The 26,947-nt window shown below is 35.6% G+C and overlaps 2 protein-coding genes across 2 annotated transcripts; one reads left to right on the plus strand and one right to left on the minus strand.

Moving 5' to 3' along the window:
• Positions 1–6,205: 6,205 nt before the first annotated feature.
• On the plus strand, positions 6,206–7,561 carry LOC110882302. Its single transcript, XM_022130357.2, has 4 exons — positions 6,206–6,276; positions 6,367–6,550; positions 6,837–7,094; positions 7,170–7,561. The coding sequence occupies exons 1-4, from the start codon at positions 6,206–6,208 to the stop codon at positions 7,362–7,364; spliced, it is 708 nt and encodes a 235-aa protein (XP_021986049.2). The 3' UTR covers positions 7,365–7,561.
• Positions 7,562–23,662: 16,101 nt separating this feature from the next.
• Positions 23,663–26,399, minus strand: LOC110882256. Its single transcript, XM_022130326.1, has 10 exons — positions 26,259–26,399; positions 25,908–26,166; positions 25,728–25,824; positions 25,246–25,373; positions 25,078–25,148; positions 24,837–24,962; positions 24,514–24,608; positions 24,101–24,413; positions 23,920–23,997; positions 23,663–23,824 (listed from the first exon to the last, which is right to left on the minus strand). The coding sequence occupies exons 1-10, from the start codon at positions 26,397–26,399 to the stop codon at positions 23,663–23,665; spliced, it is 1,470 nt and encodes a 489-aa protein (XP_021986018.1).
• Positions 26,400–26,947: the final 548 nt, after the last annotated feature.

The raw sequence follows: 26,947 nt of genomic DNA on the forward strand, positions 1-26,947 counted from the left end.
AAGTGGTTGTTACGTGAATGTATGATATGCGTATGTGTGTGAACTACTGAGATACATGTTTGTGAGCAACATGCTAGTGTATATGCAATGTTACATGATTTATCTGTATATGAATTCCATGCGTTTACTACATGACTCTACGTTAAATGTTATGAGTCAATGATTGCATGCTTAACGGTTACTACTGGTATAAGGATATGTGTGGTACTGATATGCTACTTGTGTGATGTGTACGTAGGATACGTGGTATATGCGAACACTAAACTAACTGTCTTTGGTAACCACGGTAGGGTTTGGCTGACCAACTTGGAACGGGTAAAGTAACTTGTTAAATACCGAGCAAATCTAAGGTGAGTTCACTACATTCGAGCATGCGTCCCAGTGGTTGGGGACAATCAGTGGTTTGGGGTAAAAACGGGTATATTGGTTAATATTCTCACCTACCATTTTTGTAAGTCCCTTATTATGTTACCTGGAGGGTAACGGGTATTAGTTGGTAGCGCTACTTAGGTTTGGCACCCTCACACCGCTCCTAGAGAGGACGGATGTGAACTAATGACCCAGTCGTGGCCCAGTACTAGATAGGAGTACGTGGGAAGGGCAGTCATGTATTTCAGGAGCCGTCTTGTTCGGAATTGAGATATTAACAATATTACTTGCATTGTCAGTGAACTGTTTTACATACAACTGGTAACAAACGTTTTCTAAAAACTGTGAACTCGCCAGCTTTGTCTGATACACTTGTTACATGCTCGCAGGTCGTTAGGTGATTGGATAGGAGCTTGCTGGCTGGAGAGCAAGAGTGGTCATGGTCATACCGACGGAATTATTTATCGAATACTTATTTATTTTGATTTTTTCGTATTTACCTTATGATACCTTAATGCTTCCGCTGAACTTATGATTTTGGATAACTTATAATTGGGATTTCAGTATTATTCAACAATGGAACTTCATTTTAACTTGTGATTCAATGTAATTGGTGGCTCATTGCTAGTCGTCACACGCCTAACAGGGACACTCCCTAGGTGGTAATTTGAGGGTGTGACAGTTTGGTATCAGAGCCACTGGTTATAGTGAATTTGGTTTTTAAAACGTTTCTATAAAACCAGACTATTACCGAACAGGTCCGCAATCGACCGTGACACTCAGCTCCAGACTGCAAGGTTCGTGTCTCGTTTACTTACTGTACTGCATAACTAGTGAACACTTACATATGATATTGCATGTGATTGCACGTTTAGCACAGCCGTATGAATTCATTACTTACATGTGTTAGGTGATGAGTAGTGTGGTGTTTCCTTAGACATTCATGACTCGCGTTTTGTGATGTTCTTTGCTTACTACTTGAGTTTGAGGAACCATTCGACATGAGTCAGGAGGAGCTGAGATGAGCATGCAAATCACAATATTATTGTGGGTGCACACATAATAATAATGTGGGGTGCATGCGAATCCCAGTGAGGCCTGACAAGTGAAAAAGGGGTTCGGTTCCGTTAATTGATCAATGTGAAACACAATAATCTATAGGAGTCATAGCAGTGGTTGTCTACTACCCGAGCGTGATCTTTTCACCCCTCTCTAAATCCTTACGAATCTCGATGTTATCGGGTAACACTTGATCACTCATCTGAACGCCTAGCGAACTATGTAGAATGTTAGGTGCTTGTACGAACGTCCCTGAGTTGGATGTTGCAACATCAATGATTGGTCTATACCCCTCACACTCCTCTTGTTTGCTGGAACTCACTGTACTAACGTCTTAGGACCCGAAGTGCGATCACTTCTGCAACACTCTGGAAACATATCGTGTAGTACTCACTCAACATGCAAGAACGAAGGACAAGAGGATGAGCGCAGTGCCTTACCAACCTCAGTATTAAAATGACCTTGATTACCAGCAACGAACTCCAGCAGATTGACCTCAACCGAATCCTTAACCCTAGCAAGCAACTTATGGGAGTCGACTCTTACGAATCCATCGGGATACGGAATGTGTAACTTCCCACGCAGTGAGTAGTGCCTTAGTACGTGATGCGGGACGTGAAAGATGTACCCTATTGGTGAAATGTCACAGGACCCCATTACAAGCAGCGACATTAAGGGCAACAATCACAGCGACATTGAGGCGCTAGTAACCGTAGCTTACAGTATGAAAACGAAGGTGCCTGATATTCTTCGGCCACTATTACGAAATTGTTATTTAGATATGTTATATGTTACCCTTTGGCCGGTCTTGCAAGCCCAAACCAAACCAAGCCTTTTTCTCTTATTACTTGTTTACGTACATGGTGTGTTAAAAATATAAATTAGTTTTGCAAACCCTAACCCCCCTCCTAATCAAGAAACGACAGAAGATTCCCAGCGAGGCACCATCTTTTTGAGTCCAGTTTCCCTAAGCGCTCCTCGTGCAGCGTTCTTAAACATGGTTCTATCGTATCTTGGTTAGTGGAATGTACTTGTACTATTATTGAATTGTTTATTCTTGTTTGTGAGTGAACTTGACTAACATATTTGTGAACAATTTGTGTTGTTTGATATCTTGAACCTACTGTTTGTGCTTGGTCAAAGTAAAGTGGTCCAATGAAATTGCAAACTCCAAATAATCAAGTGATAAATCAATAGTCTTTGACGTCCAATAGAATTGCAAGTAAATGACCTAATGAAGTTGTTAACTTTGACTATAAGAAATGGCGGCCATGTGCTTGCTTTAATTGATCAATATAGATGTTTTTTTTTTCTTTTTTTTTTGTCAGTAAGCATATTAGGTGCATTAAATGTTTAGTTGAGGGTATGATCACTAGATGATGATGTGGGTCGGTTGTTATGGAATAAAGGAAATTAGCATGATGATTGCAAATAATAATTGTGATCCAAGACTACACTATGATTTCATAAGTTCTAAAGGGGTTGACTGGTTGTAGGATAGGCATGTGGTTAAGGTATCATGAGTGGTGATGATTAACTGTGGGAATAACCATGTGGTTCGGTTCACTGTGAGCGAGTATTATGATCATAAAACTAATAAAGAAACGGGGATTCACTGAAGTTATGTTATAGGAATAGCGGTCATAATCTACGAAGTTTGGAACTGTTTCGATTGTAATCTTATGAGTGATTGTTACATTAGCGCTAAAGGTGGATTAATTACTTAATGCCTGCTATTGAACATAGTGTGATCATGATTGATAACTGATTGAATATCATAGCTTGATCTGTTTCGAAATGCGAATATGTTTGCTCATAACTATTACCCAAGTGCGGATAGATTTGTTGGCCATAATCTGTAATTGATATTGAGAGTTTCGTCGTATATTATCTGAGTATTAGCGTACTGTTTGGGCTTAGATGATTCACATGCACGCATACTTTTGTTAATGGCTTTACTTGGGCCGAGCATTAGAGTAGGGCTGCACACTCTCAGCTGGTTGCACACTCCTCTGTGGGCCGCTGAGTTGAGTTGGGCCATGTATGATAACAGGCCGCGTATTTGGGGCTGGACCACTAGTATGGGATGTACGTTCAGATGAATAGCACATCTTATAATTTAGTCAGTAACTTTGGACAGCACACTATGAAAAATAATAAGTTAAATGCTGGTGTGTTTCGTGAAACATGAACCCGTGATATGGATTACTCATGATCCAAATACTTGCAAGTGGTTGTTACGTGAATGTATGATATGCGTATGTGTGTGAACTACTAAGATACATGTTTGTGAGCAACATGCTAGTGTATATGCAATGTTACATGTTTTATCTGTATATGAATTCCATGCGTTTACTACACGACTCTACGTTAAATGTTACGAGTCAATGATTGCATGCTTAACGGTTACTACTGGTATAAGGATATGTGTGATACTGATATGCTACTTGTGTGATGTGTACGTAGGATACGTGGTATATGCGAACACTAAACTAACTGTCTTTGGTAACCACGGTAGGGTTTGGCTGACCAACTTGGAACGGGTAAAGTAACTTGTTAAATACCGAGCAAATCTAAGGTGAGTTCACTACATTCGAGCATGCGTCCCAGTGGTTGGGGACAGTCAGTGGTTTGGGGTAAAAACGGGTATATTGGTTAATATTCTCACCTACCATTTTTGTAAGTCCCTTATTATGTTACCTGGAGGGTAACGGGTATTAGTTGGTAGCGCTACTTAGGTTTGGCACCCTCACACCGCTCCTAGAGAGGACGGATGTGAACTAATGACCCAGTCATGTATTTCAGGAGCCGTCTTGTTCGGAATTGAGATATTAACAATATTACTTGCATTGTCAGTGAACTGTTTTACATACAACTGGTAACAAACGTTTTCTAAAAACTGTGAACTCGCCAGCTTTGTCTGATACACTTGTTACATGCTCGCAGGTCGTTAGGTGATTGGATAGGAGCTTGCTGGCTGGAGAGCAAGAGTAGTCATGGTCATACCGACGGAATTATTTATCGAATACTTATTTATTTTGATTGTTTCGTATTTACCTTATGATACCTTAATGCTTCCGCTGAACTTATGATTTTGGATAACTTATAATTGGGATTTCAGTATTATTCAACAATGGAACTTCATTTTAACTTGTGATTCAATGTAATTGGTGGCTCATTGCTAGTCGTCACACGCCTAACAGGGACACTCCCTAGGTGGTAATTTGAGGGTGTGACAAAAATGAAGAAGAAAATGAAGAAAACAAGGAAGAAGAAGAGGGTCCTCCGAATGATGATTATACACTACGACCACTGGTTGACACGACAATAAGCTACAAAAGAAGGACTGCGCGCGCAGTACAAAACGAAGAAACCGGGGCAGAGCCAAAAGATAACGAGAACATCGATGATTTCATGAATTTCAGTTTTGAAATAAATGAAATGTCTCAGATGAACATTGACTTTGAAGTTGGAACGCAGACGCAGAAAATGATGGATTATTGCAACACTCCTGCTCCACTTTCACCGTCAGTAATCTATGACACGGCCCACGAACAACAACTAGAGGCTTCAAGAGCAGCCAAAAAGGTAAGTGTAAAAAAATATTAAATTAACTTATTTAACTTAATTAATTATATTTAACTTCTATGTTGATATTACAAAATCTGTTGAAAAAGATGAAAGCGAATGTCAAAAAATACCTTAAAATGGTTCGAGATGTTCAAGAGATGAACAACTTAGTGTCAAAGGAAAAAACTAAGTGTTTTTGGGATGTTGAGGTTATGAATGCTTGTAAGGAGTGGGATCAGACGCTTAAGAATAATCCCATTTGTCTGCCACCTGAACCGGTTCAAGAGGATGAACCTGCAGCCTCTCCTGTTCATCAAGAACCTGAAAACCCAACTTCTGAGGTTCATCATGAAGTTGATACAAACAAAGAAGGTAGAGAGGATGAAGAAGCACAAAAAGTAATATCCAGTGTTTTGGTACAATTGGCATCAGAAGGTAACACATGCGAACTCATATATTAACACATGTGATATAATGTAAAAATTCACTAAAAATTATGCATTTGCGAAACCTATAAAAAACACATGCGATACTACGAAAAACATTTCACATTTGGTTTCGCACACAATGTCATGTATACTCCTGCGATTTTGATTATGCTGTATTAAATAAAATAATTTGGATCTATAGGTACACTGCAACCAGATGATGGAGGACTCACAGACACCCTCATTGCAAATATTCAAACAGTGGAACCGGGTGTATATGCTTACCAAACAACTGCCAATGGTAATAAAAACCCTTTACTTTTTGAGAAAAATTAAACATCATAAATTATTGTATATCTTAAATTACTCTGGCATGCAGAAACTGGTGAAAATGAAACTGTTGACGAAGAGACAGTGAACTTGACAGAATCTACACAAAAGGTCCAGGAAGAAGTGCCGGAAAAAGACCCCCCACAACTCGATACGGACGTTGAAGTTGAAAAGGAAATGGAACCTGAATGCCCTCAGGTAACTGCTGAAGAACTGCATTCAGTTGAGTTGGTTTTGAGCGTAGGGCCAACATTGGAAGAAGATAAAGGGAAAAAACAAACTAGGGGGAGAAAAAGCACAAAGCCAAAGCAAGTTCCAAAACAAGTCATACCAAAAGGTTTAAACGAACTGCTTTACAAGACAATAGAACAAGCAAGAATAAGAGGTGAAAAAAGATGTGCAGAACTTGGAGACAAATTTTGCTCACCTTACTGCAATGAGTGGTGAACATGCATGAAGCACTCTTGAACCAAGAATTGAGTGTGATCCGCTTCACATTTGCTACCTTTGCAGACTTTCAGTAAGTAGCAAAAAAATATATCAAACAAACAAGAATATAATAAAAATATACACAAAACAACAACTAATTATTTGTTTTTATGACTGGCAGAGAAGAGTTTTACCGATCAAAAACTGAGGTTGCAACATTCAAAGCTGTGTTTGAAAGCTTCTTCAGGGAACAATACGTAGCATCGAACGGGATAGATGCATTTGTAGATATTCTAAACCTTGAAGAGAAGAAAAGGGATAGAAAATCATCACCACACAGATTCTTCTTGTTTTCCACAATGATGGTATGTTTTCATGTACATTTTGTCATTTGAAATTCTAAAAGATAAATGCATACTAAATGATTTCGCAAACTATTTATATCTAAATCGCATGTATTATGGCAGAATTTTTGCTATTGAAACATTTTCATACTGTTGTAATTTCGCATGTGTTGTATATACTATTCGCATGTGAAAAAAATCAAATGTTTGCCTTTCTCCTTCTGTTGTAATTTCGCATTTGGTACATACACTATTCGCATTTGGTACATTGTTTTCATGGATTTGACTCTTGTTACATAACATACAGCCAGATATCTTTTACGACGAGGAGAAATACACAGATGACCAACGACTCAAAATATTTGCCTCAAATTTTGAAGACATGTTAAATAGATATGAGGTAAAAAAACTTGAATCGGTTGACCTGGTGTTTATTCCGGTACTTCAAGGTGACCACTTCTATGTGTTGTGCTTCAACTTAAAAACCGGCGTAATTGAGCTGATTGACAATTCAGCTGCAAAACAAGAGTTTAAGGAAAGATACAAGGGGCTCCCAGACACACTGGTAATACAAAAACCCTATACTTATACATGTTATATTTTATGTAAAAGCTACTAACACAATGTTACAATGTTACAGAGAAGGGTATTGGTTTTATACCTACAAAATGCTTTAAAACCAACACCGGCTATACAACAACTTGCAACCTCAGTGATAGAAAGAAAAGAAATGGATTGGAGGACGAAGAATAACGGCGTAGACTGTGGAGTGTTTACGATGCGTCACATGGAAACGTACAAAGGTGACCAAAACCATGGGCGACAGGATTTGTGAATGAAGATGAAGTAAACAACAGACAGAAAGCACAATTTCATCTCCTAAGGACAAGATATCTCAGCAAAATCATTCTGTCAGAACACAACATGCATCGTCTTAAAATAATTAAAATGGCCAATGCTTTCGACAAAATGCCAGACAAAGAGAGATATATGAAAGATCTGGATAAGGAAATCCCAGAAAGGATGAAAATATATTTTGACATGGGAAACTAAACTACATTTGATGATGTATTTATGTTACATATTTCAACTGTTACACATGTTTCAAACTGCTTTAGTTCTCTTCTTAATATCGCATATATTGGTGTTTCTTAATTGCCAATTTTGTTTTTATTTCGCATGTGTTTTGTATGAAAGTCGCATGTTTCACATTGAATTCTTAAAATTTGCGAAAAACAAAGTCCATTACATAACAAAACATGCAAATTTATTGGAACAAAACATACATAAAAAAAAACAAAAGTTCATTCAAAAGATGAAAGAAACTCTATTTTCATCTTCATAGAGCATCTTAATACAGTTACTGCACCAGCCAAGTCTTTCAACTGTTTCTCATCCCTCTCACCCAAATCCACCATAAACATAACTGCAATTTCTTTAAGACTACTCACTTGCATCTGGGATAACATGTTCAGAATTTCTTGTCTTCTCTTCATGTTTTCCGTTACACGAGAAATGTTGGCCTCCAACATCTCTTGACAAGATTGATCCTCTTGAATCTGTTGCTGAATCCTTTTCCTCAAAACCTGCTTGATACTTGGTTCGGAAGAGGAAGAAGAAGAGGATGTTGGTAGATCTGCCATTTTTTAATTGCATGTCTGCAATACTGATGAAAACATAGAATATATAATAAAAAAAATTATTGATATGAATTATTGAAATCAATTATTGAACTGAATTATTTTATTTCAATAATTGAAAGACACAGTGCAAAAATAAAAATAATTACTCATAAAAGAATGCGAAATCAAAAGCTGCAATTGATAAACATCTTTAAAGTTTGCGAAATCTAGAATTACATTTGCGAAATTATATACTAAACTTCATTGTGTGCGAAATGACTATATTTAAAATGCGAATTTATGCAACCTATCCATTCCTTTACTAGTCGGTTTATTTTAACACATCACATGCGATATATAAAAAAACACATGCGATATAGTAACCCAACAATTAGTTCCAATAAACACTTAACTTCTACCTCTGATTATAAATCTAATAATAAAAAAAACTTCAAATAAAAAAAAACCCCAAAACTTAACTAAATGACGATTCAAGAAATCTCTGCAAAAATGGCCGTTCTGTGTGGAATCAATCAATCAAACCCCCGCAATCGAAATTGAAAAAGAAGAATATTTATATGGAACGGTTATGAAACGAACACCATAATTGACGGGATTCAATGATTAGCTGTCGTAAAATGATAGAATAGAATGTCTGATATACCCTTATTTGTTAAAATTGAATCAGGACACGTGTATGGCTGTAGTTGTAGCGTACATAATGTACGATAGTGGGATTTGTACCATACTCTTTACCTATATATATATATATATATAGGACAAGGATCCGTTAGGAACCACCCTTTATTGCGAGAACCACGAGAACCAATGTGAACACAACAAAAAATATCTAAAAAAAAGCTAAAAAACACACAAAAAAATTGTTTTTTTTAATATTTTTTTATAAAAAAATCGCTACTATTAGTAGCCAAAAAAAAATTTTTTGGCTACTAAAAGTAGCGATTTTAACTTAAAAAACATTAAAAAAAATTTTGTGTTTTTTTTTTTTATTTTTTTTTTTTTGATTTTTTAGGTTTTTTGGGGGGTTTAGTTTTTAGCATTTTAGCTTGGGGGGTGGGGGTTGGGTTTTTTTAGATTTTTAGGTTGTGTTCACATTGGTTCTCGCGGTTCTCGCAGTATAGGTGGTTCTCGCATGAACCTTACCCTATATATAATATATATATATATATGGTCAGGATTTAGAGAAAACGGTGAAAAGTGTGAGAATGGTAAGAACGATTTTGGTGGTGACATGTGGCATTGATGCTAAATTACACTAAGGGGTAATATTGTCAAAAAATCCACTCACATGAACTAGGTGTTCAAATAAAACGCCATAAAAACACCCAATTCAGAAAAACGCCATGAAAATATCCAGTTAAAAACGCTATAAAACACCTAGTTCAGAAAAACGCCATGAAAAAACTCAGTTGAAAACACCATAAAACACTCAGTTCAGAAAAACGTCATGAAAATATCTAGTTAAAACGCCATAAAAACACCTAGTTCAGAAAAACGCCATGAAAATACCTAGTCTAAAACGCCATAAAACTTCCAGTTCAGAAAAACGCCATAAAACTTCCAGTTCAGAAAAACGCCATAAAACCTAGTTAATTTTTTTTCGAAAAGTATATCAATAGTATACTCGTTGGAAAGATAAAAAAACACTGAGTTTTATGGTGTAATTTTTTTCGAAAAATAATCACGTATAAAAAAGTTATTGTCGTTTAAATAAGATGGGGGAAAATGGCATGTGATTAGCATGTGCACTTGTTTGGATCTTCCTATTTTACCCCTCCAAAGAGTTCCAATGCCCCTATTATTTACAAAAATGCCAACGCATCAATTTCAGCCACAAACCACTAAGATCTTGTTCCAAGGCCCAAAAAAAAAGCCAAACTTTAAAGCCAGTGTGGGCTTGGTTAAGATAACATAGCCTGGCTAGAGTGGGGTAATACAGGGCTCTCATATTTGAAGAGTTTGGTAACTTTATACATGAAGTTCACCGTTCAAAAAAATGTCAAATCATGTTCAACAAGGACAAAAAAAATTGTTGGGTCGAACGCTTCTTTGGTTTTTAGGTAATCATGATAAATAGTCATCCACTTTCTTTCGGAAAATGCTATGTAACCAATTATAGGATAGAAAATACATTATAGATGTTTGATCATTATGCTTTAACCATGTTATTCTATTCTACCTCTACCTGAGACCAACTGTGAACTTCATCTGAACGTCCTTTATGTTGCCTTTTAAACATTGATGTGCTCATCTTTTTAAGGAGAATGCAAAGAAACTCAATTAACAGCTCCTCCATTGGAAGTGAATAGTTATCTCGATTGTGATCGAGAATCATCTAGATCAATTTTAAAAGAAATTAGCGTAACACTTTACACTAATGTCTTTAGACAAACCGTCGCGTAAGAAGAATTCTCTAAGATATTTTTGACAACCATCCAATGATCCTCTATATGATTTTGCTGATATATGTTTGTCTTGCATATATCATACTAGGTTAGAACCCCGTATATTATACGGGTTGAATAAATGTAATTTTATATACTAAATAATATAAAAACATATATATCTTTAAAAATCTCGTTTATTACACGGGTTGAATAAATGTAATTTTATATATCAAATAATAAAACAATGTATATTTAAAAATCTCATTTATTACATGGGTTGAATAAATGTAATTTTATATATTAATTAATAAAAAATGTTGTATTTTAAGAACCCCATGTATTGTATGGGTTGAGCAAATTTAATTTTATATATTAAATAATGAAAAACATTATGTTTTTAAGAACCTCATGTGTTATACGGGGTTGAGCACATGTAATTTTATATAACAAACAATAAAAAGTTATATTTTTATAAACCCTATGTATTATATGGATCGAATAAATCTAATTTTATAAACTATGTAATAAAAAAGTTATATTTTAAAAAAACCTCGTGTATTACACGAGTTGCATAAATGTAATTTTGTATAGTAAAATATAAAAATGTTATATCTTTAAAAAACCTCGTTTATTACAAGGGTTGAATAATCTAATAAAAAATTATATCTTTAAAAGAAACTAACGGATATACTCGATACACGATGGATGGGGTGATTGCGGTGATAATTCTTATAAATGTCACGTAAACATAGTTATTACCGTATTTGAGTTGAGAGTTGAACATGAAAATAAAAGTATATAACCAATAAACATTGATTAATATTTTTGTTTACCTCTTATAAACATTTTTGAAATAGGTTCTACCCTTAACTACTTTAGTTTAGTAAAATAAATATATGATTTACATTATATTAATTTACATTTAGCGTACATCTTTTGTTAATTTCAGGATAAATAATTTTGAAATCTGATAAATTTTTTAAAATATTAGATTATCTCATATACAAATTGTTTAAATTTGTATTAAATTTAATTTTATAATGATGTTTTAATTGATATTAATTATCTATAAAAAAAATAGATGGCTTCAATGAATGACATGTGCCATCACATTGGTTTCTTTAATTATAGTAGACCAGCGGTAAGACCCATGTGCAAACACGGGTCGTTTCTTAGAAAACCATGCATAACACATATTGATAGAACATATGGATATGTGTATAGATATTGTACCAAAAAGTGTTATCTATTATAGCTAAAAGACAACTATAAATATGCATCATCAGTTAATATATAAGATACATATGAGTATTTCCATTGTCCTATCCACAAAAAAAAAGTAGCACCCACCCATTGACAATATAACTTGTTTATAGAGATAACTACATTTAGAACATGTCCAAGAAGCAAAATTAGTACCACTGACGAACCAAATGTACAACCACAAACAATCATGACATGAAACTAAGAGGACTTAATCTTTGTCACGACATGCACAACTTTTTTTTAACTTCAGCAATTGAGTAGACTTGTGAAACTCTGACGAAAGTTCATCACCAAAAGCAATATTGCAAGATCTTAGATAAGAAGACCATCCAACAATAGAATAGTTGAATCTAGTATTAGTTTTTTGCGATGTTGTAAATAGTTCCTGGACTTCACATTTGAGATTCTGGATCTTGATAGGCTTTGGATTATCAGTATGCAGATCCAACGCAGAAGATACATCTGATGGCAGATTCTAAAAAATAGAAAATTGAATAGTGAATTTTATAAAATATTGATATATAACTGAAATTGTTGAAATAATGAAACAAAGCAACGACTGCAAAAGCTTACAAGCCTGTCTTCAGCATGTGTGGTGAAGTGTAAGACTGATTCTAAAGTGGATGATACTAAACGAACCTTTTGAACTTTACACGGTCTATCAACAGCTTCGTTATCCTCTACAATTGTCTTGCCATAAAGTTTGTGAATATTTTCAACCAAAGTAAATTAATTTAGAATATAACAACTCTAAATTCTTGAAATTTTATAACTTTCTTTATCAACACAAACTATATTCTCAACTCAGCTTTGAAGTTTAAGACTCAATCATACAGAAGAATATCAATATATTGAGACAATAATAAAATAGACAGTATAAAACTAATAAACGCTTACATTAGATACAACACTTGAAGAGGCAGAAATGTCACGAACAGGAAAATCTTTAGACTGTAGTTGAGGATCGTTAACAACATCAGCTATTTTTACAGAATGATCTCCAGGCTACAACAAAATTTAAAAAAAAAAACCTTCTTATACTTATTATACAATAAAATATATGCGTGGGAAATTATAAATTTACAGCATTTTTAACATCTGACTCATCAACCAGACGCGCAATCTTTGAATCAAATAGCCCATCATCAGCAAACTATATTTATAAGAAAAATCATATATAAGAAACCATATTTTAAATCATAATAATATACATTAAAAATATCCTCAAAACTCGTAAACTACTTAGAATTACCAACCGAAGCTCCAATATCCTCATCATCTAAAGCAATTTCCCTGGAATCCAGAACCTGTTTGTGTTTAGCCTACAAAATGAGATTTCAAAAGTTATTTGCATAATATAATAAAAGTTACTTATCACCATCATGTTATCAAAACAATGTATTTTATCATCAAAATTTTATACCGCAGCTAATAAATCAAACCCATCATCTCCATAAACTGAATCAACCAAAACAACAACATCAGCTTTCTTGAAGGAAACCTCAGTTCCAGTCTCGGAATGGAAAACGGAAAGCTCAAACGTTTTAGATGCAATCATGGTGAAAACCAACCAAGATTCAACTGCTATGGGAATTTCTTCAATCAATTTTAACCATCCATCAGTAAATCCGCATCCATCAGTCCAACCTTTCATCAGCACATTCCAAAACCTTTCACCAAGATAGATAGTTGCCATCCCATACTCGTAATTTTTACCATAGAATTGTTTCCAAAATTTGTCAGCAATTAACTATAGAAGAAGCAAAGGAATATTTAGTGCAGACTTACAAATTTGATATGAACTAATGAGCAACAGAAGTTACAATGGATTAGTCATACAAAAGTTAAAATGAGAATTACTCAACAGGGTTAGTCAACAGTAGTTACAGTATTTACACACAACCTAACCACTGTTTAGCTATCAACTATTACATACCTATGTTGCTATCCAACAGAGGTTTCGTAACAACTGTCATCCATTATGTCCAGCAGAGGTTGCAACGTGGACAGATCTTAAATATCAGATGTTAGTCAACCGAGATTAAAAGACTTAGTCAACAGAAGTTAAAAAGGTTAGTCAACAGATGTTAAGATTATAAGGAAACAGGCGTTAAAAGGGCAAACAGATGTTAGCAAGTTGTTGAGCTAGCAAAAAATGTTTACAGTAAGTAACAAAATAATATATCGTTACTTACAGTCATACCAAGTTCAGGTCTAATATTTGCTGAAATGTAAGAGTTCTCGTAGACATTTTCTTTAAAACATGAGACAACGAATTACAAACGTCCAATAGCTTTTACCAATACAGCATCTTTGGTTTTTAAACAACAATCTCTAACAAACTTTGTCCATCCATCCGTAGATATACAATGATCATCTCTCTTCCTTACTCGTACTAACCATGATTTGTCACCGTCAAAGTAACTCTACAATTCGACCGTACGGGACCTCCTTGCCCCACAACAGAGTCTCAAAATCAAGTGGTATATTCTGCGACAGTAGTTAACAAACATCTTACATCAAAAATTAATGTAGAATCCTAATAGTAGCAAGAAAGTTAAAAAAACATACCAAAAATATAAAGTCATCTTCATTGAGGAATTTTAAAAAGGATGGTGTTTGATTGGATAGATTCATATCTGCAATAAACAATTTAAACTTACAAGTTATAAAGATGAACAGCATCCAACAAAAGTCATAGACAAACAACATTATAAAATAGACATCACTAACATCCCTTAAACTAAATAAACACTTAAAAAACAAAAGTACCAAATATTAACCGGACTATTTGTATAATCACACACTTAAGGTGTTATAAAAACAAAGCACAAAACAAAAATCATCATCTCTCACAACAGTTAAGCAAATGAGCATCAACTAAAAATTATATGGTTGATTTATCAATCGTAATGTAGAAGACAACATCACGAAGATGCATGCACAAATTGTGACAGAGAATGCTATCAGTAACTTCATTTAAGTTAATGCAGTACATAATCGATAAAAATACACCGGATTACATCAACTATTATTTGCTTCAACAAAGAATATGAAACGCCGTCAGTGACAAATACATACTCATAACATCAAATAATGATTAATCTAACATTTATAATACAAACAATAAATTCAAAGAAACAATACTTGGTCTTATAGCGTGTAATCTATATTATGCAATAGAACCTTGTCGATTTTGATAAGAAAGTTATTTGAGAAAACTTCGAAATATGTTTTCTGGAGCTTATATTCAATAATGGAGATGAAAAGTATTAAATGGAGTTAATACAGATGTTACATTTACACTGGTTGGTTGAAATTAAGTTTTGTAAAATTTATACTTTACTCCCTTTACATTAAAACGGGGCAATTTTTGAACAACAGTAACCACTGCTTGAATATAAATTTAATGTTAAATAAGAAAAACTTATCTATTAATTCATATATTTATATAATTAAAAATAGTTTTTAAATCCCGATATTAAAGATTATTATAAGTTAAATAAATAAACAATTACAAGTTAATAGATAAATATCTTACTTTCAACAATCCCAATACAATCTCACCTCTTCTTCTCCGGCGAAAAAAACTCTACAGTTTCTTCTTCTTCAGACTTGACGATTAGAAGTTTAAAGTTTTACATCAGGTATTTTTTTTTTGTTCTCTTGTGTATTTTACAGGTATGCTTTGACATGTTCCTTTCACTTTCCTCATTTCAAATTATATAAACATCAAAATCATAATCTACTGATGTTAAAATAGATAAACTTATATGAACTTGTTTTGTTTATTTTATAATAATATTTATATCAACCTATTTAGTTACATTTTGATTTATTCCATCTAAATAAGAATCTGAAATATTATTGTTTCATAAATATTTGGTTGTATATTTTACGAATGGTTTTAGAATTATTGTATGAACTGCAATGCGGTGTTAATAAATTTGTTCTATCAATATTAATTTTGATAAAATATCTGCAATCAGTTTATAGTACTCATATGTCTGATTTGTAAGTGAATATAGCCTTCACTGCAGTCATTCCTCTGAAGTTTGAAGTTGACACAAACATGGATATTTGAAAACTTTATTGCCATATAATACTTTTTTATTATACAAGAATATAAATTTAGTCTTACACAGTGTTAGATTCATATTGTTGGTTGTAGGGACCATATTGAAGTACACAACATATAAGTTTGGTCCTACAGAGTGTCGGATATTTTTTTATACCTTAAATATAATGTTTTTCAGATACAATTGATGTTATGTTTTAGTATTAAATTGTTATTGTATTTTTTACTTTCAGATAAAGTTTATGATAATTATCAATGTATCTGAATTGACAGACCTAATGAGGGATTGGTAAGCAATATTCTTAGAACAAATTAGCTCAAATCACAATTGTATGCTAAAAAACTGTATTTATAAAATTGAAGATATATTAAATGTTGTGTTTTTTAAATACATAGGTACTTCCAAGGATAATGAGTAACCAATTACCAAGAAAGTGTGAAGTAATAAAGTTGGTTAATTTAAGTATAAGATTGCATTACAGAGCATCGGTCATAAAAGTAAGAGGATAAACGGGCCAGAATGGACTCGGTTTGTTGAAACTTATAGAAATAAGAACATAGACAAGCTGTTTTTAAAAAAATTGAAGGAAGTAAAATTTGAGATAAATGTTTTGAACAATAAGGGGTTGGAGATTAGAAACGATGGCTCGAACAGAGATTATATTCATGGTTGCTTGATACAGGCTGAAGAAGAAACATACTGCAAGCAGGTTAAAAATTGCTACCATATTTTTATATATTGCCAGTGTATCTTTTGGGCTGTTGGAAAAACTTCTAATTTATATTTTGTATCCTATAGAAAATCTAATATGACATTTCTGAAATGTATGAAAATTATAGCATTTACCACACGATTTCCTGAAGCTGTTGTCGGAGAGGAGACTAAAAATTGATAACTTGGTTGCAAAAGTACATGGACCAAAGCAGAGTAGTAAAGTTGATGTGTATTATGTTTTCTCTCCTGAAAACAAAAAGGAATTGGCTGCTGGTTTTATGGGACCAGGATGGACAACTTTTTGCTTTGAAAATGACATTGAGGAAAGCTACCAACTGCTGTTTCGATGGATGGGAAGTACTCCAAAAGATGACTTTAACTTCACTGTAAAGGTTTTTAACAAAGACGGGATTGGACTTCACGGGGAGACTAAACATCACTGCGCCGTAGCAATCATCAACACCGCAAAAAGCGTCCACATTATAAAAAACAGTTTGAATACTATGTTATAGAGACATACAGCTTGGTATTTACATATCTACTTTTAATATGGTTGATTTTACTTATAATGTTGGATCTATCTGTTATTACTTAAAGTATATGCTGTTTTAAATGAATAACTAAAGAAAGAATTTTCCTTTACAGGCAATACCAAGGAACTTTGTTCGAGAACAACAACTAAATGACTACCGTAGAGCTGTGCTGTCATTTGGTCATGTGAAGTTTTTGGTACAGCTGGTTGTTAGGAGAGATCCTAGAAGGCCTGATGACAACAACCATCTAGTGATGTATACAAACTGGCAGCGTATTATGGTTGAAACGGGAATATCTGTGGGGAAAAAGCTGCGGTTTGAGATAGTCGAAGAAAAAAGTGTAACAGGGGATAAAATACACTTTGAAGTTTGTTGACATAGTCTTTGAACATCTTTACACCAATTAATGATTTTATGTTTTAGTTGACATGTTTGATGAACAACTTTCTTGTTCGAAAACTAACTTAAGAATGAAGTGATGTAGTGTTAGTATATAAAGTTATATACTTTCAAAACTTTGTGGTTTTATCTTTTTATATTTTTCAAGTAAACATTACTATATTTTGCATCTAAACATTACTATTTTCCATTACATTTCTCGGTCGCTCAACAAAAAGAAATATACGACTCAAAATTAATAAAGTAGTATACAACTTGTAATTACAAATAACAGTGTTTTAAAAATCTGCTCCTGCCAAAGGGACAAACTCAACATCTGTTTCGCTAAACTTTGCAAACCAAAACGTCTGTTGAAGACAACCACTGTTGAAAGAAAAGTCTGTTAAACCAAACAACCTCAGCTCATGAGCTAAACAAACTATGTTGATGAACCAAAAGGTCTGTTAAGACAAAGACTGCTGAAGCAAAGGTCTGCTAAAGAGAACCTCTGCTGATGAAGCCAAATGTATGATGAACCTAAGTTCTGCTGTGGACCAACAGATATTACACAATTCAACAGAAGATATATAATATAAGATCTTTAACAGATGATGATCAACAGCTCATAAGGTCTGTTGAAGCACGCTATAATAGTGCTTGGCCTTTAACAGATCTTTAACAGTTCTTAGGGGTTAACAGATGTTAGCACGCTATAACAGTGCTTAGCCTCTAACAGATGTTAATGTATCTCAGACCCCAACAGTTTTCCGACTAACCAATTGATTAAATTGTCATTCATCAATCTAACAATAATATACAACCCTACTACTTATCTAGTCCATCAATATCACCAAAAATGTATTTAATGTATAATAACGATATTATATAACAAACAAAAGGTTAACCTTACTTGATATTCAAACCGTAGATATTACATACCATGTGACAACCCGAATTCCCGAGGTTAGTATTATCCTATTCCCCGACTCCTTTGTCGTATTTTCATATCCTTGGAATCTTGTAAAATCATTGTGCTAGTGGAAATATGTTACAACTTGTAAATGATCCTTCGACCAAGACATCTTTCAACCAAAGATCCTTCGACCGAAGGATCCAACCTTCGAAGGATCACCAAACATAAGACCTAACTCTCGATTCAAACTCTGTCCTTCGAGCAAAGATAGGATCCTTCGACTGGAATCCAGATCTTTCGGCCCAGTCTTTCTAATGGGCTTGGCCCATTCCTGTGATACGTTATATATACGTGAATGCATGTAGGTCGATAGTTAACTTCTAAAAACCCTAGTTCCATTGTGTGTGTGTGTGACGGCATATCAGACCCATTCCCTGTTCGAAGATCTCATTCCGTAATCCAGATTCCGGTTAGTGTGATTCTTGTTTGGCTAGTGGATTAAAAACACTTGTGATTATTTGTTTAATCTTATGTAGTAATAGCTTTATTCATGGATCGAATATAGATGCTGATTATGCATGTGATTGCAATTGGTTTCCAATTTTGATTTCTGTTTATGATGATGATAATGCTGATTATGAATGGTTCTGGTATGATGATTGGTTGTTTTGTGTGGAACAACGATCTGCTAACATGTAATACATATTAGGGATGATAATTATATGAATAGACCTGAGGATTTTAGACCACTGATCTGATCATGTTAATTGATGTTTGGGAATTATGTTATTGAGTGATTATTACTGATTTGGTAAACACATCAATGAATCGATGCAAGAGTTTTGTGATGCTTAATCATATAACTGTCAGTGATGATTAGGGCTGTGATAGGGTGTAACTGTTTGATACTCGTAACCGAAAGATACTATGACCGAAAGATAACAGTGGACCGAAAGATAACTATGGTCGAAAGATAACTATGGTCGAAACATAACTGTGGTGTCGAAACGTAACTGTGGTGTCGAAACATAACTGTGGTGTCGAAACGTAACTGTGGTGTCGAAACATAACTGTGGTGTCGAAACATAACTGTGGTGTCGAAACATAACTGTGGTGTCGAAACGTAACTGTGGTGTCGAAACATAACTGTGGTGTCGAAACATAACTGTGGTGTCGAAACATAACTGTGGTGTCGAAACATAACTGTGGTGTCGAATGATAACTGTGAATCGAAAGATAAGTGTATCGAATGATAGCTGATGTATTGAATGGTAACTGTGAACCGAAGGATAAATGTGAACCGAAAGATATTGTGCTTGACTAATTGGTATACCATGCCTAGTGATGAATGTGAACATTTGTATTCGTGTGCACCAACTGATGATTGAATGAGAAATGATACGTGTTGTACTGGTATGCAAACTGACTGTTATGTGTAACTGTAATAGGGTTTGGTAAATCACTGTTGTTAAACGAGTAAATAATTCTACCGAGCAAGCCAAGGTGAGTTCACTACATTCGAGCATGCGTCCCAGTGGTTGGGGACAGTCAGTGGGTATTCCGTGGGGGGATAAGTCTTTGGGTAAAAACGGGTATATTGGTTAATATTCTCACCTATCATCGTTTGTAAGTCCCTCATCGGGTATTAGTTAGTAGCGCTACTTAGGTTTGGCACCCTCACCCCGTGCCTGTAGAGGACGGAGGTGAACTAATGACCCAGTCTGGCCCAGCACTAGATAGGAGTACGTGGGAAGGGCAGTCATGTATTTCAGGAGCCGTCCGTGTTTGGAAATGAGATATTAACAATATTACTTGCATTGGGTATTGAACTATTTTATATACAACGGGTAATCAAACGTTTTCTAAAACTGTGAACTCGCCAGCTTTGTCTGATACACGTGTTACATGCTCGCAGGTCCTTAGGTACTTGGAAAGCAGGAACTTGCTGGCTGGAGGGCGCGAGTGGTCATGGTTGCTTGATGGATTTATTATTAGACATTTATTTACTATGATTGATTGGATAACATTATATTACGATACATTAACGCTTCCGCTAAACTTATGGTTTTTGAATAACTTATGTTGGGATTTCAGTATCTTTAAATAATGAAGTTTTATTTCAAACTTGTGATTCAATGTAATTGGTGGCTCATTGCTAGTCGTCACACGCCTAGCAGGGACACTCCCTAGGTGGTAATTTTTGGGGGTGTGACAGTTTGGTATCAGAGCCACTGGTTATAGTGAATTTGGTTTTAAAAATGTTTTATAAAACCAGACTATAACTGAACTGATACGACATACTGATACGACATTGACCATGACACTCAGCTCCAGGCAGCAAGGTTCGTCTCTTGTTTACTATTACATAGCATAGTTAGTACATACTCATGATTAGTATCACACTCGAACGCACACTTGATATTACAATACGAATTACTATGCTATCTGTTTATGCTACGTATTTTAAGAATGGGACTCTACATGAACTTACATGCTCTATATTGTGATGTCGTCCGTCGTACTGCATGAGTTTGGGGAAACCTTTTAACATGAGTAGGGAGGAACTGAGATAAGCATGCAAAACGGGTTATTATTATGGGTGCACACATAATAATAACGTGGGGTGTATGTGAGTCCCAGTAAATCTCGACTAGTGTGAAAAGGAATCCCACGTTGATAGTCAATTTTGTATTAGAACCTCGAAAACTGTGAATACTATAGCAATACTTGACATCCGCTTGAAATGATCTGTTAATCCGTTCCTTCTTCCCATACTTGTAGAATCATGAACGGACGTGGTGGAGGTCGTCGTGGTGGACGTAATGGAGGCCGCGGTGGTGGGCGTGGCGAAATCCATATGACCCAAGCTGAGCTAGAAGCATTACTCAACGCCCAGGTGGCTGCAGCCTTGGCAGCTTATCAGGCTGGTATGGCATGTACCAGACATTCTTTCCTTTGAATCGTGAACTTGAGTCTTACTTGTTGGTTTATTTTCTTTCGTTAATAGGTCAGCCGGCGCCACAAAACCAGCCTCACCCACCGGTCTGCACTTTTAAAACTTTCATGGATTGCAAGCCACAGACCTTCAGTGGCACTGAAGGGGCTGTAGGACTTATACGCTGGTTCGAAAAGGCGGAGTCAGTGTTTGCGATATGTAACTGCCCAGTTGGGGATAGGGTAAAGTTTGCAGCAGGCACGCTTCAGGATGGTGCCTTGACCTGGTGGAATGCCCAGGTCCAACTGCTAGGTATTGAGGCGGCGAACGCCACTACGTGGGATGATTTTAAAGAACTGATGAGAGAGGAATACTGTCCTCGAGATGAAATAGCGAAGTTAGAGAATGAGTACTATCATCTGACAATGGTGGGGTCTGAAATCGAGGCGTATGTGAAGCGGTCGTATGAGTTAGCTGATTTGTGTCCGAACTTGTCCCGACCCATGCCCCGAAGAATCGAGTTGTTTATTAAGGGGTTACCTCCACGGGTGAAGGGTTTAGTTACAGCAGCGAACCTCAATAACCTAACCCAGATTGTTAGATTGGCACATAAAATCGTTGACCAGGAGGTGGAGAGCGACTCATTGCCACCTCGTATTTCTAGCACTACCACAGCTGCCACTACTTCCACTGCATCTGCTGCAGATGGCAAACGTAAGTGGAACGATACGGACAAGGGGTCCAACTCTACACAGCCTCAGAAGAAGACGGATACTGGCAGCACCCGCAGTTTCAGCCAGACAGCATCAGTAAATCAGAACTCGAGTAACAGATCAGGGCAGGGATCATATGCGGGGAAGCTACCCTTGTGCAGCAAGTGTGATCTTCATCACAAGGGGCAGTGTACTCGAGTTTGTTATCGGTGTAATCGACCGGGGCACAAGGCCAGGGATTGTAGGACCACACTTCCAGCTCAGCAGCAGCCAGCGCAGCAGGCGGGTAGGCAACAGCCTCAGCAAACTCAGGGTAATCAGAAAGGGTGTTATCAGTGTGGGGCTCAGCTGAGACAGAACACAGGGGGTGGTAACGGGAATAACAATGCAGGGAACAACGGGGGTAATGTTGCGCGTGGGCGCGGGTTTGTGCTGGGAGCTGGGGAAGCGCGGAACGACGGCAACGTGGTTACTGGTACGTTTTAAGTAAACGGTGTTATTGCTTCTATTTTATTTGATTCTGGTGCCGACTGGAGTTACGTGTCTTTAGAGTTTAGCTCCCAATTAGGGTTAAGTCCTACACTTCTTGTAATGAAACACATAGTAGAAATCGCAAATGGTAAAACAATCGAAGCTACGCATGTTCTATTTGGGTGTAAAATCGATCTTCTGGGTCAAGTTTTCGACATTGACTTGATTCCTATTACTCTTGGAAGCTTCGACGTGATCGTTGGTATGGACTGGTTGTCCAAGTATCAAGCAGAGATTCTCTGCAAGGAGAAGATCATACGTGTTCCCCTTCCCAGTGGGGAATTTCTATCAGTTCAAGGTCATCGCAGCGGGACCCCAGTTAGCATGGTTTCGGCAATGAAGGCTCAGAAGTATTTGCGTAAGGGCTATCCTGCTATATTAGCTCTTGTTACCGATTCATCGTCTGATGAAAGGAAGATCGAGGATCTTCCAGTTGTTCGGGAATATCCTGACGTATTTCCTGAGGAACTTCCTGGTTTACCTCCACATCGTCAGGTGGAATTCCAGATTGACCTCGCCCCAGCGGCAGCCCCAGTTGCTCGTGCTCCTTATCGTCTTGCGCCAGGAGAACTGCAGGAATTATCAAACCAACTCCAAGAGCTGTTGGATAGGGGTTTCATCCGACCTAGCTCTTCCCCCTGGGGAGCCCCAGTCTTATTTGTGAAGAAGAAGGACGGGTCCTTACGAATGTGTATAGATTATCGCGAGCTCAACAAGATGACGATCAAAAACCGTTATCCTTTGCCTCGTATTGACGACCTGTTTGACCAGTTACAAGGGTCGAGCTTTTACTCTAAGATCGACTTAAGGTCTGGTTATCATCAAGTGCGAGTCAGAGAGGAAGACGTTCCCAAAACCGCGTTTCGGACGCGATACGGTCACTATGAATTCTTGGTTATGCCATTCGGGTTAACCAACGCACCAGCGGTTTTCATGGACCTCATGAACCGCGTGTGCAAGCCATACCTTGACGACTTCGTTATCGTTTTTATTGACGACATTCTAATTTACTCCAAGAACAAGGAGGATCACGAGCGGCACCTACGCCTTAGTCAGCTTCTTCCGGGTTCTTCTCACATTAGTGTATAACTCACCAACGTTAACAATATCAGCATCTTGAGCGATCCGCTTTCCATTGGGACTTGATCCAGAATCCTTTTCAACTTCAACAGCTGAAGAGTCAGCCGTAACAGAGACAACATCCTTGCAACAGATCACAAAACAACTATTGATCTCATTTAATAAAATAATGAACTCTTTTTAAACATACTAAACATACTTTAAAAATAAATACTCACACTTGAAGTTCGTTCAGCAGACACCTGGGAATATTCTGAAAGGTTAACATCTTTAACGTCAGCTACCTCTTGAGTAACCTAAAGGATCATAATATATGATATCATATAAAAAAGTGCAGAATCCAGTGTTTAAAACTCAAAAGAAAAATAAATAGATTGAAAGAGTAATTTTATATGCTACCTCATTAGTATTTTCATCACCATTACCATCTCCACCAACCAACGTAGCAATTATTACTAGATCATCACATGTTTTTTGCACAGTATAAACACGATAGTCATTTTTAAGATTGAACTCTGAAACATCAATCTTAAAAGCAGCCTTCTTATCAACCAATCGAAATATCTCATGAGGGAATCCAGTATCATTGGCCTTAACCTGCCTCTCTCTTATGTCACTCGCCACTAATCTAAGAAGCTTTTGAACATCTCTATCAAACATAACAAAAGAAACACTACCACTCTCATCCTGCACCCGGACTTGCATCTTGAACCTGAAATATACACAAATAACTAAGTAAACTGTAAAACTATATTTAAATATCAGTCTTAGAATGTTACTTACATATAACGCTAAATAATCATATTGCTTACTTTGTGGTGATCGATGTACATCCACTATGACCTTTGGGACAAACCAAAGAAGTCGCAGGTAATCGAACAATATCATCTGAAACATTTTCAACATTCTGCAAGTATTCACTTTTACCCATCACCTTCTTGAAACACTTATGATAGGCAGCATAAAACCAACCATACTATTCTTGCACAATCTTAATTGTCGCAACCACAACACAACACAACACAACACAAGACATTTCATGTAAAAACAATATATGAACTTGCAATCTCTAGTTTGACAAACATGAAGGTGACAAACCAAACAAATAACCAAACTATATTAAAATATGTGAAACCTTTTCTATCTCACTAATCTCATCAACATGTTTCTTCACACCATCAGTTACAAATTCTTTATGCAATGGAAAAACACTCTGAGACGATAGTATTGTTTGAGAAGTAGAACCACTCCCTTGTCCAAACTTCAGTATAAGCCTTTTGAATACCACAAATGATTAGAATTAGTATACAAATAACATGAAACCAAGTATTTGACTTGAACATCTATATACAATAGAAATTACATTGACAAATTACCTCCTCCTTAGCTCGTTCTTCATTCAGAAAAAATCGTGTTGCAAACTTATCACTTTGAACAGTATATTCACCTACATGGAAAAGTATATAGATATTTAATGTATACCTGTCTTTATATTGCCAGAAATAAACAGTATAGTTATGATTTGTAGAAAGTAACAAAAATACATTTCCATTCCTTAGACTTTCCATGTTGTATAACAGCCATCACATGCTCATGAGGTGGGATTTTAGAAATGAAGTCCTTAATCTGCAGAGCATAATTATTCCACACAGTACACCGCAAAACCTTACCCCTACATGAAAAGAATATTCATATGATGACATACTAAAGACTAATTTATGACCATTTCTTTACAAATCTCTAATATCAAAACCACATTGAATTATTAAAAACAGAAAATCAAAGAAAAATTATGACATTTATTAAAGTAGAAAATGAGTCATAAATTAACTAACATATTCACTAAGAATAAACTGTAGACCTCATTTATTAGCATGATTCAGCATTAGATACAAACACTATAGATCTCATTTATTACCATTACCATGATCTCACATTAAATACCAACATTCTTCATCTTATTTATTAACATCATTAAATACAAACAATGATCAGTACATAACTGCACATGTAAACAACAACTTACTCCAAGTCTTCAATATCGAAATTCATCTTCTTAGTCTCCTTTGGAGGTCGATCAAAGATTTCAAGATCTCCACAACAAATCACAGATCCAGCAACATCTATGTGATCACATTATACAAGAATATAGGTAAAACTCTCTAATATTATACAAGCAAGACATGATTACAAAAATATACACTACCAACACTCAAAGTGTTTAACGCCTCTCCTTGAAGAATATCTTCATAAGCTCTGAAGTTGAAACCATACTCAACACCTTGCCAATATCTCACAGGAGTAACAGTTGTGCATCTATAAAAGTTGATTTTATAAGGCTTCACTACTACTTTATATAAATCTTTATTCTCACCAACACCAAATTTCGACAGAATCACAACAGCATCTTCTTGAAGTTGTCCATCAAAAATAGGTATCAGATGACTCTTAATACCTGCTTGAATCTTACCACCCAGAAGAACATTTAAAGAAAGTATCTTCTTAGCATACACCACTACATTCTCTAATAAAATGGAAAAGCAGAGATACAAATTACCTTTTCATCAATGAAGATGAGATCCATCTTGTAACCCTGATTCCATTTTCGAACAATTCTTGCTTTCATGTTCCACATATCTTTCCCAGGATTCAAATCGTTAACAAAACTAAGATTGTTACTCTCAACTGATATTGACATGCTTCTAATTCGGAATTCGGATTGTGATTAAATTTCAAATTTCAAAATCAGAGAAGATGAAAGTGTGATGAAATATGAAGAGGGAAATGAGAAGAAAAGCCTTATATAAGAAGGATGATTGACAGGACTTTCTGAGTAACATGCATTAATTGCTAATTACTTACTCTCATGCATTTTTGAATTTGAAGTTCCCAGTAATTAGCCTTAAACATCTGCTGATCTAAAAGCATTACGGAAGATAACAACAACTACTGCTAGGTATTAAAGTAAAGTCACATATAAATGAGCAGATGTTTACCCTGGCAGAGGTTTAGACCGAATTTTAAATGATTTTATATATTAGGCTTTATGATGCAATAATGACATAAGAAAAGCCTTGTTGGACAGCCTCTCTGGCTGACACATCAGTTTTTCTTATGTCACTCAGATTTCTCCTTTTATAGAAAGTAAAGATAGATAGAAGAAACATCTTGCATATCAAAAAATTTACTTGTACTAGATTAATCTTCCGCAGTGAAAGCTTCTTTTGAGTACATAATGTTTTATTA

Source organism: Helianthus annuus, chromosome 10, assembly GCF_002127325.2.
Source record: "Helianthus annuus cultivar XRQ/B chromosome 10, HanXRQr2.0-SUNRISE, whole genome shotgun sequence".
Taxonomy (NCBI): Eukaryota; Viridiplantae; Streptophyta; class Magnoliopsida; order Asterales; family Asteraceae; genus Helianthus; species Helianthus annuus.